Source organism: Electrona antarctica, assembly GCF_951216825.1.
Source record: "Electrona antarctica genome assembly, chromosome: 6".
NCBI classification, from domain to species: domain Eukaryota; kingdom Metazoa; phylum Chordata; class Actinopteri; order Myctophiformes; family Myctophidae; genus Electrona; species Electrona antarctica.
This window is the reverse complement of record NC_136811.1, coordinates 36,182,685-36,198,697: the sequence shown is the minus strand read 5'-3', so window position 1 is coordinate 36,198,697 and position 16,013 is coordinate 36,182,685. Positions and strand designations below refer to the sequence as shown.

Below are 16,013 nucleotides of genomic sequence, written 5' to 3'. Positions count from 1 at the left end.
AGCTATACATTTGTGTGTATGTGTGTGTTTTACAATATCCTTGCACTTAAAATAAATGTTACCTCCATCATCACAGAGTGACGGCATGCAATCAATACGCGAGAGAGGGTCAAACTGGGATTATACCACAGGTCGTTTCGAGGAAGCAATCTGATTGGTTGAAACAACCTTCTAGCCGTGGGTTGGTTAAACCCAAGGGGGCAGGCAGGCTTTCCAACGTTGAAGCTCTAGGTCCTAGTGGTAGGACGAGGGACTACAGGCGGACCCGTGGATTCATGACCGGGAAACCCCGTGCAGCTGGGCTTTAACGTTGAGCGCTCGGTTGCCCTACGTCACTCAGGACCTCAAAGTTGAGGTCCTGGGAGGGACTTCCGGCAGTCTTCCGGGTGCTTCAAAACGCCACTGAGCAACTTCCACTGACATGAATAGCTGGGGGGGCGGAGCTTCGCGCTAGTTCAGTCTCTATTATATATATACTCTATGGTTAAACCCATAGAGTATATATATATAGGTTAAACCAGCACCATTCACCACCTAATCAAAACAAAGAATTCAGCTGCTCTGTTCTCCCAGAGCGCTAGCAAACTCGGTGGCTAGGCTAGCTAGTTTCTTGGGACATTTGTGGTCGTAGTGACTACATCTGTCATTAAAAAAATATATTCTTTCAGCGATTTTCTTAGTTTTAAGGGTAACTGTTGTATAATTGCAATATTACACTCGAGGGTGTGGGTTAACGTGATTATTGCCACTTCAGTGATGCTTGCGGAACTCGACTTCGTCTCGTTCCTCACCGCATCCCTGTCGTGGCAATAATCACGTTAACCCACACACTCTCGTGTAATATTGCTTAATTATACATTTTTAAAGCCTGCCCTATGTGTATAATCAGACAGTTGGCCATGCAGTATGTTCACTACTCGCATGCTCACAGTTCAACAATGGGACAAAACTACAGTATCGGTCACTGAACAAGGAGAGCAGCATTAGCCTCGCGTTGCGATACTAATATACCACTGCGCTGGGCTGCGTAAATCCGCCTCGGGGCATATATGCAATAGGGGCGGGTTTAGTGTGGCTGCGCCATAGCCTGGCTAATAAACCAGACTAATATCACACAACACTGTCGCGGTATATCAGTCTGGGCTGGCTCCACTTGGATTTCATTTCCCGGGGAACATTTTCTCTTTGACGCAATTGGTCAGAGCTACTGTCAGTCAAAGGTCTCAAGCATTGAACGTCACTGTACCAAAGCCCGCCCATATTGCATACCGTGTCCCGATTGGTCCGACCTGTTCTCTGCTGTAGGAAAGAGGCGTGCTCTTATATATATACTCTATGGGCGTGCTACTGAGCCTCGCCAGACCGTAATCCGCTGGTAGGCAACTTTTTTTTGCCAACGGCTGATTCGGTCTGGTTTATTAACCAGGCTAGCTGCGCCAGGCTAGAGCAGCATGGCCTGGGACCAGAGGAAGGCCTCAGTAGCACTGTGGTGGGGTGGGATGTCAGTTTCATTCTAATGATGATGAAACCGATATGCTGTAGCATCACTGCTGGACCTTGTACTCAGGAAATGGCTGTTTTTGAGGGGCACTAGCCCCTCCTATATACAGCTTTTGTCCCCACAATAGGTCTCAATATTTGCCATTGAAAGTAGAAATTAGGTCAAATGTCCGCCATATATGGCGTAAATCTTGTCCCTACACATCTCATATTTTCCATTGACAATGAAAGGATACATTAGGTCAAATGTCCACCAAATATGACGTAAACTTTTGGCAAAGACTTCACACGGGTGCGTTTTTTATATACATAATTGAACCCAAGAACAATAATACTCAATAACTAAATTGGATCCATGGCATTTCCTGAAAAGTTTTGGACATACGTTTCTGACTGATGGCAACAATATGCAAGCAGAGGTGTGGTGTGTGTGGGAACACCATCTCTCACATACCAAACATTGCCCTCATGGTGGCGCTATAACAGGCCAATTTGAAAAAATGTGGGGCAGAGGTTTACAGAAGGACAGATGTGAGTCACAGGAGTGAAAACAATAATCCCTCGCAATCAGCCTTCCTGGAAATAATGATTATGAAACACTCAATGAGAACAGAATATTTCTTTAAATACCACTAAATAAAGAAAATGCACAGATCCTTTGCGTGCCCTTACTTATGTCAGTCACATGCACAAACACAAAAACAAAACTCATGGAATAACGAGGAATCGTTGATAATTTAGGACTTTTCATTTCTCTCCACAGCTTTGTGTACATTAAATTCTTTAGATGACATTCTCGCCCCATCTCCCATCCATCTCTTAATCCCATTTTCCCTGACCTCCCTCCCGCCCGCCCACCAACCCACCCCCCCACAATAAATATTACATCCTGTCGTTATCCACGACTGGCCGTGCACAGCAGGGCCCACGTGCTTCCATAGCTGTTATTTAGTGCACAGGAGACAAGAGAGAGAGGGGAGAAGGTGAGCAAAGGGAGGGGGTTGAAAGATGAGAAGAGCGCCGACATACAAAAGACATGTTTTAAGATGATCGCAGAGTAGGATGGACAGTATGGAGGGAATGGGTAGAAAGTGAATAGCTTTACAACACAGGAGTGGAGCAAAAGACAGCGGGAATAGGTTAGAAAATAAGACGATACAAAATGAAGAGAACCAATAAAAAAAATATATAATTAAAAAAAAACGAAATGGGCGAGGTCAGCTGAAATTTACACAAACAGAATACTGTAAAAAGTAGTTTCCCTTTTGTTCCTTCAACCAAGCCTTAAGTTGGTCCTTTTTCTGTCATTCTTTGTACTTCTCATCTCAAAAACACCAGCCTGGCTGGACCACAAAGTAGTTATTGCATCTATTGTTATTGCATCTACAGTTCTACCTGGTCAAGTCTACAGTAACCCTGAACAGTTCAAGTCTTGCTCCAGTCCAAGGTAGGAGTGAGTGACCAAATATGCAACAGAAATCTCCATAATAAACAGACAAAAAGAAAAGAAAAACACACAACTCATAATAAAAATCATAATATGTAATGTAACATTTGAGGATGTAACGTCAAGGACCTTTCCTCATGCGCACGCATGTCCGGCAAGTCCATACTCACGTCTTCTTTATTTTATCTTGCTGCCCTCTATATTTACACACACACACACACACACACACACACACACACACACACACACACACACACACACACACACACACACACACACACACACACACACACACACACACACACACACACACACACACACACACACACACACACACACACACACACACACACACACAATATTCTACATTACTTGAAACATTCAAAAAGTACTAGAATCACAATTGTCCGTATTGATATGACCAATATGATTCAGAGACTTCACATATAGCTCTTTTCTTGGTCCAACAGCAAAACAGAGCACAAAAAGCCCTTGAAATGCCTTCTTGTGAAAAGGACATGATTTGCTATTTGAAAGTTCAAAAAGTCATTTGGTAATAAATACTGCAACGGTCCGAGGCAACACCCACCAGCAGCTCACTGTCCCGATGAACTCAGTCAGACTGACATGGAAATGATGAAATTAATAGTTTTAAATTTAAAAAAAGCTATTGCAGAAGTCCCCCTTCATCCACTTGTCCTGCATTGTAAGCCTAATTCACACTTTGCTGACTGACTGTGTTGCTGGCAGACAATACAGAAAATGCTTTGTGGACATACAATTCATTATACTGCAACACAAAATAAATGTTGTGGTATCAGACCATTCATCATCACTATCAAAGGCCATTATGAGAGCAAAGCAAGATTTGTACGACTCCCAACTATTCCTCTATAAGGACTGAGCAAAAGTCTAGCACCAGCACAGGCCAGCTTGCCATAAAAAACAAAACAAAAAATCTTCTATAATGGCTACTACATAATGGAACACAGAGTGAGTGGGATATGGATATGGAGTGTGATTGATTTTTTAAATAAACATTAAAAAAAAATCTAACCCCCTTATACACACAGAAGATGCAGCATCTTTGATGGGGATCAAGTCAAGGAACAAATCCCCATGGAGAGAAATGAGGGAGGGACGAGGAAAGAGAGGGATCACTGGGAGACTCCTGTTCCCCATCAGGCACTCTCTGTTCCACCGCTACTGTTTGTGGTGGTCTCTCTCATCAGACCCTTTGCAGAGTCAGACTTCATCAGCAGGCTTGAGATCAAGGCCACAAGTATCTTCTGTTCCCAGGACTAGGAGGACCGACCTCCACCTCCAACTTCCAAGAATCACTGTGCCCTTGCCCTTCCCTGCGGAGCCGCTCCATTTCTGAAACACTCCCAGAGGCAAAAAAGGAGCGTCCATTTTGAAATCAGTGGTCTGTCACTGCCCGATGAGAGTACTGAAATGCAGTTGGCTTGAGTTCAATTCAACCTGAAATGCAGCTGGCCTTTTTGAAATGTCCCTTGGAAGTCTATGTATGAAGGGTGGGGTGACTAGACTTTAGGTAGCAGTTCAGTGGTTTGTGGGAGTGAATGGCCCTGTAGCCTTTTGTTTTATACAGTACTCACTGGCTGTGTTCCCCAGCTGCAGCTATATGTTATTGCTGAAGTCCTGAGAGCTTCCAGTCTGAATGTTTGCGAACTTTGCGATAGTTTATTTTATTTATTTTTTATTGGCAGATGGCCAACGTCACCACTTCAAGTCTCTCAGGCCAGGAGAGATATGGGTAACATAGTTCCAGCACGTCACTTCCTGTTTTCGATGTGGACAGACCTAACCTGACACGTTCCACCCCCTCGTGCCATCACAGCCATCCTCCCCTGTCACTCCGCAGGCTCTATTTTTAGGCAGGGCTCTTCTACGGCCAGGCTGTGAGGGGAGGTGCTGTGAGGAGGGGAAAGTCTCAGGACTCGGTCAGGGATTCTGCCGGGGGGTCTGTGGGGAGGTCCTGGTGCGCCTCGGGAATGACAATGCCATGGTGGAGCTTCTCTAAAGACTGTTTCATCTTTGTGAGAGAGATACAGGAAGGAGAGAGAGGGGGAGAGACAAAGAAATACATTGAAGTCTTTCAAGTAGTTTCAGGTGCTTAACAATGGTTAATGGAGAACATCCTGCTGCAGTGCCTTTGACCACACAGTGCTACAGATGGTGGTACGGATGGCCCACACAGCACATCAACCAAGGTGAGCTTCCCTGTGAGCAGGATGTATACGAGAAGCAGTGTGTAGCCACGGCTGAGCGGAACAAAGTCACTCGCCACCGCAGCCACAATCTGTTCACGCCGCTGCAGTCAGACAGGCTAGACATTACTTTGTATCAAAAGCCATGTAAACTCTATAGAACAGTTTCCATTCTGTCAACCATCAGGCTGAAGAACGACATGGCGACAGAGTGCTAATCCGTGCCGCCATGTCCGTCTTGGTGACATACTGTGTCAAACAGGCATTATCACTTTATGCATGACTATGAATAGACTCCATTGCTTCTGCACAGGCACCATCATTTATGTAGTGCTTACGTGTTTCATATCTGCTGCTAGTGTTGTCTCTGTGATATCCTGTCTCATTTGTATTTCTTTTTGAGCATGCATGAGTTTGTTATTATCTAATGTTTTCCTTTGACTATTTTGTAATTGAACATCGTTGGGAGCTTGTACGGAAAATAATTTCACCCACATTTGCACCTACAGTATAAACTTGTGATGGCCAGTGTAATTATTATTGTAATATTTTTAGCCATGCAAAGGTTTTGGATAACATTGGTGATCTATAGAGCACCTAAGTCTGCTGTAATTAACACATCCTACTAGGCATGTAACAATATATCGTATATCGCGATATATCGATATTATATCCCGACGATATGTAGGTCTATCGATTTATTAAAAATAAAAATCGATTTTCATTTTTTTTAGGGGGGGCTAGTGTGCGATATGAAATGTGAGCTGTAATCATATCATATTCACGTGCTTTTGGAGAGAAATGAGACAGACTCCATGCAGTCACTTTCAGTAGTAGAGGCCTGCAGAGGGGAGCTGTATGTGTCTGACTGTGCCCAGGTGATGGTTGTTATTGATGCTCATTAACACATCAAGGAAGGCAAATATGTTTCTGCACTGTCTACATCTATCCTAAGATGCCACATGTTAACTCGAGCTAGGTTTAAACAAGAAAGCTTGTTTACAGTTGCACATAAATTAAGTAATTGTACATGGTTTGACTCATAATATGGAAATGAAGCATCAACTGACGGCGAGAAAATGCTAATGTTATTTCAGCTGAATTTTAAAAACTCCACCAGAAACAGACCGTTATCAAATATGAGTAACAATCGTAAACAATACAGAGCACCTCGACAGTGGGTGCAGGGCCAATAAGGCAATCATGGAAGGAGGTAGGGCCCGCACACCATTCTTTTGGTAAAGAATTACTTTATTGACAGGTCAGTATGATACTGACCTGACGAAGATCTACTAAGATCGAAACCTTGTCGTTTATTCAATAAAGTAATTCTCCATAGAGAAAAACGTCCATGACCCAGGGGATGAACGAGTGATGTCAGGACTTCGGTACTCTATGACTTTTAGATATAGGCCAACGTTGTAGGTAGGTGAAATTACGTTGTGGACTTTGCTCGTGTGGAAATGAGGTTTTAAAGGGGAATACCACTCACAATGTTTGATTGACAATGTTAATGATTTTTTTCCAGTTCTAGGAAACACAGAATGGGGGGGACTTTATTATTTCTACACAACTGCTCAAAAAGGTATATTAATGACAATGTTGAAAATTAGTGGTATGCCCCTTTAAGTGGTTGACACGGGGATCTTACTGTGTGCTCACATGTATAACACTTCTTGCCGCACTCACCTGGTCCAGCAGTGAGACAGAGGACTGGAGGATCTGCTGCCACTTGTTGAGTTGAGCCTGATGGAACTGTCTCTGTAGTTGTAAGACCTGGGCCCACTCCCCTGCTGTCTGGGGCAGAGGACTGACAGCAGTGGTAGAAAAAGTAAGTAAGTAAGCCTTGCCGAGCCATGAGGCCCATAGGGCAGGAGCCTATCTCCTGTTTCTGTAGCGTGAGGCAGCTTGATGTACAAGTACACTCCCTGGAGGCCTTGACATGACACTAGTATATAACAAAAAGTACTCACATGTTTTACTTAAGTAAAAGTGTCAATACTGAATCATATAATGGAAATAAAGGTGATGGGTCGCACACAACAAGACTGCTTTAGTTTTTATTCTTGCATGGTGAATTATAGACAACAGACGTTTCGGCTATCCAGCCTTCATCAGTAGGTGCGGTTCCATTAAGCCTTTGCGAAAAAAGGAAGCGTATGTTCATTAAGTCGAAAAAAGAAAAGCGAATTGTCGGTGTTTCCATTAAACTGATAAAATGCGCATATGCAATAAGTTCATGAAATGTGCAGTAGGTTGCACTGTTTTGCCAGTAAAGTGAGGCTCATGTAAAGTAGTCCTAATCGATGTTCACACCATTGATTTGATGCGCTGTATGTATGCTGTATGCTGTATGTATCTCAGTTTAACGGACGGGACCCCATATACTGCGCTGTAATCTGATCCCTGGTCAGCGGCTGACCGACCGTCTGCTGCTTTCACAGTATTGACGACACCTACAGTCAAAGAACGTACAAAGAACGATTTGTTGTGTAATGCTTGTCTTAATATATTCGGGGCACATGTAGCCTATATGTCACGGGACTCGACTGGAGCATAATGGTCGTTTATGGTCAGTTGTGAATAACTTGTTTCATCGGCTATATAGCCTATAGCCTACACGTTTAGGTTCACTCCACTGCACCGTTCACTCCACTGCCTCCCCATCGTTGTTTTATTTTATTTCCCAACTGTTCAAAAGCGATATAATGCGAGTTCAATGCTTTCTAATTAAAAACCTTTTCCGCAAGTGTTTCCATACACTATTTGCGCATTTCCCTTTTTTCGAAAAAGCCTAAATCCGCGAGAAACGGCTTTATGGAAACGCACCTAGTGTCAAGGCTGATGAAGGCTGGATAGCCGAAAATACTGAAACTTACCCCGGAATTCAAAATAGACTTGATTAAAAGTGCAAAAGTATTGGTATCAAAATGTACTTAAAATACAAACGAAAAAGTGACCATGCACCTTGGACAAATGTTGGGGTAGGGGTGGGAGTTGTGGGTCAGAGTATGAAGTAAAATCAAAATGGTCTTTTGAGTTTACCTGTCGGCGACTGAATAGGAGTGCCATGTCTCCAGTGTATGAGCCGCTCTCTCCAGAGAGTACAGCTTGTAGAACAGCAGCATATTGAGGGCAACCAGCACCACCAGACTTCACATGGAAAGAAAAGAGAAGACAATGCTAAATTATGCATGTAAATGTCAAAAATGTAAATGTTAAAATAAATAATTAGGGGTAAGGAGTGAGCAGTGTAAAATGTCAAAAATACTAAAAAGAAACACTAAAATGCAGGTGTTGTACAATGGATGGAAATATTAGGAATGGATCAAAGTTCAGTGACTTTTGGGAAGGAAATATTCATTCATCAATCCACTCAGCACTTTTTCTGCTCATTCTGTTATGAATCGTTTGAGATGAATGTAGTTAATATCAAAGCCTCACATACGGTACCTGATACAGATCCTACGCACATGAAGAAGGTAAGAGAGAGAAGAGAAAAGAGAGAGAAATGGCGAGGAAAGGCATTGAGCAGCGGTTAGTATGCAGAGGAGATATCCAACCATGTCTGAACAAGTACACATTCAGACGTGGATTAAAGCAAGACAGCAGGAAAGAAAATTCCTGGAAGATAATAATCTAGGAAGATCAGGAAGATTTTTTTTTAAAGGTCCTACAACATCAAATTCAACTTTTCAAAACCTTTTGGTGTTTATTGCAATCCCTTGTGTTTTCTATCCCCACAAATACGCAATTTTGAACAATCAGGCTTTCTCATCATATTATAGGGGCTTTTGTGGAAATTGCTCAGGAACAGCTCAACTGATTTGGTCGTACGCGTGATGTCATCTGTATCTACTTTGTATAATTCGCCCCCCTCTTCAGTTCCAAATTTGCACTTCCACTTTGTTTACAATGTGGAAATGTTTGTTTGTTGATTTTCCAGCTGGCATGGAATGGAAACAAGCCTGGGTTTATCTAGCATCAGTATTATAATGACTCAAAGATAAAATATTTTGCATATCAGCGCCCCACCACCTCAGGACATTGTACTACTGCAGCTAAAACTGCTTTAGAAGCCCGACAGAAATTACATTAACTGGTTATATCAGAGTGGTGATTTAGGTTCAAACCACTAGAAATAAGTTTGAGGGACATACGGTAAACAATATGATATTAAATATTAAAAAACGTTTTAAAATGCATGTTGTAGTTCCTTTAATAATAAATGGACAGACACACATCACTTAATTCCTGTCTGCAACATATTGTTGGTCAGGGCAAGGAAGAATATACACACAGCAAAAGGCACACAGAAAATCAATCATCAACGCCCCAAGTCCAGCTTCCTCAGTTCAACGTTTGAGAACCAAGTGAATACTGCTTGATATAAGAGTTCTCAAACTCAGCCCGAACCCGACCAGGCCCGACCCAACTTTTTGGGGCAGGATCGGGCCTAAAATCTATGCTATATAATTAGTCGGGCCAGGCCGAACCTCTGGCCTGATCAGTTAGGCCCTTAATTTTCAGGCCCGTTGAGAACTCTACTTGATATGCAGTCAAGACACACACACACACACACACACACACACACACTTACATGAAGCTGACTATGAGAAGGATGGTGGATATATTGTTCTGTCCTCTGCTACTTGATCGTTCTCCTAGCTTCATGTACTGAGCACCTAGAAAACACCAAAATTAACAAGATGTTCAGTGTTGTTTGGCAGTTCCACATACCACCACTAGATGTCAGTATATCACTGAACATAAAGAGATAAGTAACTGCCATTTAATGCATGACCAGTAAAGGAAAGAAATATCTTGTCCAATGGCTACAGTGACTGTCAAGACTTACCATTTTTACTAGTTAGCTAAAAGAAAAACAATAAAAGAAGGTCCACAGATGATGGCTGGTTACAGTTCAAAATTAAGTTACAAACTTGCTGATAGAGCAAACGTCAGAGAAGTTTACAGTGTAGATTGGGGTATCGAAAATAGAAAATGCTTCCATTAGGACACACTCACATTTGGACCCTGATGCACCCCAGTCCAGATGTTGAGAAACAGTGTTTTATAACACCCTTTCTGAGGAAATAATTTCCAACGATAATCAAATTCTGAACTTTGCTGGGGCCAACATGCTGACTTACTGGTCTCGCGCCTGTCCCTCTCCTCTCCGATCACCCTGTCTCCTCGATCTCCAGCGCATACACCCGCCCCTTCCCTCTCCCCCTGGCGTCGGGAGCTGGTGCGCTTGCGGCGACGCAGAGAGGGTGGCGTCTTGGTCCTTTCCACGTCCACCACCTCCCCCGTGGTAACTACGGAAACCTCCGTCTGAAGCAACGTCTCCAGCTTGGATACCTCGCTCTCTGGAGAAACAGAGGGGAAAAAAAACACTGTGTCACTGTCAGGCAGAAACCTCTCAAGCCAAAGTAGTTACCGGTAAGGGTGTATATTAACCAATCAAAAGTATAAGCAAGAGCCTGTGACTAAATCATTACATTGGATTCATTTGAACACAGGTATGGAATTCAGATCCTTTTTAGTTGTGTGAGATGGGACAAGACTCCCCATTATACATAAAAAAGGCATGGGGTTACTCAATATACATACAGTACTATGATCAGGACTCAATTAGTAACTTTTTTTTTATCAAAAGGGGGACAACATGTCTTCCTTTGGCAAATTGAGGGGGGAAAAAGGATGTCCCAGCACACATCACCAACGATAGCACGGGCTTGTGAAACACTGATAACGTTAATGAGAGCTTCCAATACACATGTGGACAAACGCCCCCCAGCAAGCTGTAGGCTTATAGTCTATTCGTCATACACATGTGGACAAACGCACCCAGCAAGCTGTAGGCTTATAGTCTATTCGTCATACACATGTGGACAAACGCACCCAGCAAGCTGTAGGCTTATAGTCTATTCGTCATACACATGTGGACAAACGCACCCAGCAAGCTGTAGGCTTATGGACTATTCAAGTATATCTAGGTAACGCATGTGACTCAAGCATCCGTTTAGCTCACTTATCGTTTTGTTTTTTTAACCAAAGAATGTTCAAATGTTACCAGATATAGCCGAAGTCTCGTCTTTTCTGGATCAGGGCCCACCCATCTGATCAAGTCATCAGATGGGTGGGCCGTGTGCATTTTTCAGAGCATAATCAATCAATCGATTTTGTCCGGGTTGGAACAAATGTAGTATACTTAAGAATCCCTGGCTAATATGCCTTAATACATAATAATAATAATACATTTAATTTGCTTTCATCAGTATCACAAAAGAAAAAATACATGACATTGGTATATAATTACGTTTATATTAATAATAACAACAATAATGTTATATTATCATTAAAATCTTAGTGTTTTGACAAATTAATTGAGGACCCACTTGCAATATCCTCACAGGGTGGGAATGGCTGGTCAACCATTTTGAAAAAAGGTAGGATGTTTTGACCCCTATGGGTCTTCATCAGGAATGATGAAGGTCTACAGTACCATTTCCCCGGGGCAGGTAAGGGCAGAAAGACTCACCCATATGTCTATAGTACTCCTCGATGCCACTCCAGGTGTTCTTCTCTATCAGAGCTTTGACCAGACTCCACGGCTGCTTCCTGTAGCAGATGTCTGACGACACTCTAACGAGGAGAAAACACACAGTGTCAGCCCATGCAGCAGCAATGTTTTTGTGGTCAGAAATGGCTGTCAGTGGGGGTGGGGGTGGTGATGTGAAACCATACTGAGAACACAGCTAACTTAAACACTAATACAGAAACTAGCTACATTTTCCCACCATGAACTGTAGGAGCAAGACATTTCACCGACAGGCCTTACAAGCCTTCACCCGCTTTCACAGCTAATAGGAAAGGGTTCCAAATATTGGTCGTGCAACATTACATGTTGCTTGAAAAAAAAAAGGAATTTCCAAAAGAAAAACCAAGTGTTGACACGCTGAAGCATAAATGATGCATTTCCCTACGCTAGATGTTCCCCAACTTCTGGCTGTGGCCCCCTGTTGTGAAATGGTTTAAAAGAAAAAAGGAAACAGCCGATCTACAAGCTTGTGACACGTAGATTGTAGATTGGCTAGTTGCAATTAGCCTCCCAGGGCGGCCCAAACCCCATGATGTGGCAAAACAAACGTACCTGAGCCTGCTCTTATGTTTGTTCATGGAGGTGAGGCAGTATCTGTGGACGGTGTAGAAGTAGTCCTGGTAGGGGATGCCCGAGGTGATAACCTCAGAGTCCACCACGTAGCATTCACCACGCACGCTGCTCTTGTACAGTGTCTGGGAGCAGGGTAGGAGGAGGTGAGACACAGCACAACATAGGTATAATAACCACGAGCAGCACAGGCAGACAATGATGTTCAATCATTTGATGCTTCTGTATATTAGGGCAACAATTAATAAGTAATTGTAAAAGATTTAATTGATTGAAGAATTATCAATTTTGGTGGGGGGGTGGATTGAAATGTTTTCCCCCCGACAATTTTCCAAAATAGCCAATCAACAAGACCACAACGTGTCCCAATGTGAGCTTGTGAATCAACGTTGTGCGACTAAGGTGGTTAATCACACCAATCGATTCAGTCGATTATATTTTTAAAAAAAAAATCACACTTGTGTGAAGTGAGCGGTGCTCTTATCATCATACATCACAGTCCGTGCTCAGCCAATGAAAGTCATCGATTCCATGCTCAAACGGACAGACACACATACACACAAAGCTGTGCATAGGATCGGCCAAAAAATAACATAATTAAACTCGATAAGACAAATCGCTAATAAAATAATTGATTGCTGTAGTCATAATCATGAACTGTGTGGCTTCCCGGTAGCACACAAACAGACAATGATGCCTCTGTATATGCACTGCCTTGGGACAGGTAAGACAGAGGCCTCTATATACAGGCACCACGTAGGTAGAACCTTGTTAAGCACACTAGGTAAGGGGTGTTTGCCACCACGTGTATTTTGAACTAAGTTTTGGTTAGAGTAGTTAGATAGGCAGGCTTTTGTTTCACCAATTACGAGTTAGTCTGTCTTTTGTTTCACTTAGCTGCTTCTTTTGTTATTTTGGCAACACCCGTGTCCCTTGGTAGTGGCTTAACTGTTTCATGTGTGCTTGTGCACACCTACTGTTTGTACATTTGTAAATACCCGCCTGAAGAAGAGTAAAGAGAACACCTTGCACTTTTCTCACTCTAAAACTGTGTGGTCTCCATTTATTTGCACCATATGCTCAACAACCTGGTAAACTATCTTTATGTTACAAACCTATTCCCTAGACCCAAAAGGGCTTACTGAACAACTGAACAGAGTCTTCATGCTCTCCATGTGCCGTCTACAATTGAAACACTTGTTGTACATCACTGTCAAAACATTTCCCCACTGTGGGATCAGTAATGGCTCGTACGTCTTAGTACGTACTGCACGATATTTTCTCCGATTAAGCTGTCTGGGACCTTTTTTGGCGCTCGCCGTCAAAACTCCCGATCTGACGCAAGATCGGGCTTTGATCGCCAAGGTTTTGCTCGCTGTGTGTGAAAGGCTCTGCGAGAAGATATAGCGCCGATAAAAGGGCTCGCACACGCCTTCCCGACTGTTTCTGAATATCTAGCAGGTTTGATATTGGCTCTCTCGCCGACTGGACATCATACGGTATGAACTGGGTTGCGACCGCACACTGAGAAGGCCATATTTCAGCCAATGAGAGCACAAGACAGCTGTGCGCACTGACACATCTGTCTTTCTGTCGACTGTATCGATAGACCATAGATGATCAGACATTGTTTTGTGATATTTGGCTGATGGGTTTTTTCCTCGATCTCAAGTCAGTGTGAAGATTACCCGACGTTGTTGCTGCCCCTCCCGGCTCATGTCTCTTCACAGACGGGCCGACGGCACACAGACAGCAGCCTCTCCACTGACCGTGTCAGTGTAGTGTTGCTGCAGGAGTGTGAATGAACCGTGCGGTCACTGGTGCTGCTGACAGCCGACTTACAGCTTCTTCTGAATTACTTTATCTTTGTCTTGAAAAAGACCGTAAGGTGTAGGCTATATCCATTTAGCTTTTTTCCAAAACAAACCAGTGTGCGCTACAGTTTGCTACAAAGCGACTGGACAAGACATGCCAAGTAGCCAATCATATGCTGATTAGGCCAGTTGCTGTATTATTAGCCTACCCGATCAGCGATCACCAGGGGGCAGTGACAACACACACACTAGCCTTCTATATAATGCTGCGCACATACTGTGTGCAGTATGGTGCGGGTACTTACATACCTGCCACCTATGCGTAGGCTATACGCTATCACAAACATTTAGCCCTGTGTAGCCTGGCTATTCCTGTGTGTGTGGCCGGGCGTGCACGCAGAGAGAGAGGCGTCCTGTGTCGGTCTCTCGCTTGTATCATGACATCCTGCACGTGCGTGAGATGTCAAAATGAATTGGAATAAAAAAACAAATGTAGCCTATATGTATCGGGTCTGGATCGCATCTTGGTGAATTAACTCTTGCAGTGTGTGATGCCGTTTAGTGTGAAAGCCACAATAATAATAATACGTCGATTTAAGAAAAAAAGACTCCTGTAGTGTGAAATACATAACGATCTAATGACTCGCCGAAAACTTTAAAACTCCTAGCCTGTAGAGGCCATTAAGCAATAATGCCACCCAATCGGTTTTCAGCTACCAAACCATCAATAGAACACCAATGCCCTTCTACATTAACATCCACCAAATGTCCTTCCTATTAGGCTAGAATAATAGTCAAGTAGTAACCCTGAAAAATAAAGGAAAGAAAAGAAAATGAACATCTCTAAAGCATTGTGTAGTGTTTACTAAGCAGTACAGTAGAGTATGCATGCTTTTAACTCCACCATGTACATTATGTAGGCCATGCGACGAAAGTGGCCTACAAAGACCTGGTGTTTCTGTCAGTGACTGACCTGTGTTTCCACCACAGGGGCGGTCTTGGGGCCCAGCGGGTTGTTGATGGCGATGGTATAGCTCAGCACACGGCTGGTGTTCCCACTGCTGCTGTCCTGCTGCCACTCGCCCACAGACAGATCTGAGAAAGTGAGACACACATAGAGAATGAGTAGAGCAAGATGGGTAGGAAGAGATAAGACAGAGAGAGGGAATGCAAGACAAAACGGGGAAGGAGAGAAGATAAAGCAAAAGATGGTGTTACAGAGGGAGAGAGTGAGTTCGAGACAGAGCAGAAATAGATAAGAGATTGAGAATCTATCAATGAAGTGTAGTGGGATATGGTGAGGAGAATAAGCGAGTGCAGACGTGGCGAGGGAACAAAAAGCTGGAAAAAGAGTCGGTCAGTACACACTTTCATGAAAAACAAAAGAAAGAAATGCCCCAATTACATTCACACAACACCCCCTCACTCCAAGCTGGCAGGGGCACCAACCGGGGAGAACACCAACTGAGTGAACTCCAAAGGCTTCCCCTTCCCTTATGCATCAATTGTAAACTACAGCAAAATGAGCAACTCACTATTACCATGGTTTCTGGGCAAGACACAGCATTTATGAAAGAGTATTATTATGGCCTGACGCCCTAGTGACCTGAATACGTGTTGTCGAGCCAAAGAATGGAGTGCATGAAAATACAGAGGAGAAACAAACGATAGGCTGACAAGTGACGTAGGGTTGTTTAACACAGCGTAAACAAAAACTGTGAAAGCTCATTAGCGGTGCGGTGCGGTGAAATGGCGCCTACAGTATGTCCCCAGAGCGGAGGACAGACGCATGAATAACCAAATTGTGTCCTCAACTAGACTCTGCAAAAGAGCAATACAGTTAT

General features: G+C 43.4%; 1 protein-coding gene across 5 annotated transcripts in view; it reads right to left on the bottom strand.

The window, feature by feature from the left end:
- Positions 1-2,670: 2,670 nt before the first annotated feature.
- gramd1a (GRAM domain containing 1A) overlaps positions 2,671-16,013 on the bottom strand; it is a 44,217-nt gene continuing 30,874 nt past the window's right edge. For all 5 annotated transcript variants that reach the window (XM_079504074.1, XM_079504073.1, XM_079504077.1 and 2 more), the window contains 8 exons: positions 15,143-15,264; positions 12,338-12,480; positions 11,726-11,829; positions 10,332-10,550; positions 9,779-9,863; positions 8,224-8,331; positions 6,868-6,988; positions 2,671-5,003 (listed from right to left, as the gene is read on the bottom strand). In XM_079504074.1, coding sequence (XP_079360200.1) covers positions 4,902-5,003; positions 6,868-6,988; positions 8,224-8,331; positions 9,779-9,863; positions 10,332-10,550; positions 11,726-11,829; positions 12,338-12,480; positions 15,143-15,264 — 1,004 coding nt within the window. In that variant the 3' untranslated portion in view covers positions 2,671-4,901. The remainder of the gene's footprint in view (positions 5,004-6,867; positions 6,989-8,223; positions 8,332-9,778; positions 9,864-10,331; positions 10,551-11,725; positions 11,830-12,337; positions 12,481-15,142; positions 15,265-16,013) is intronic.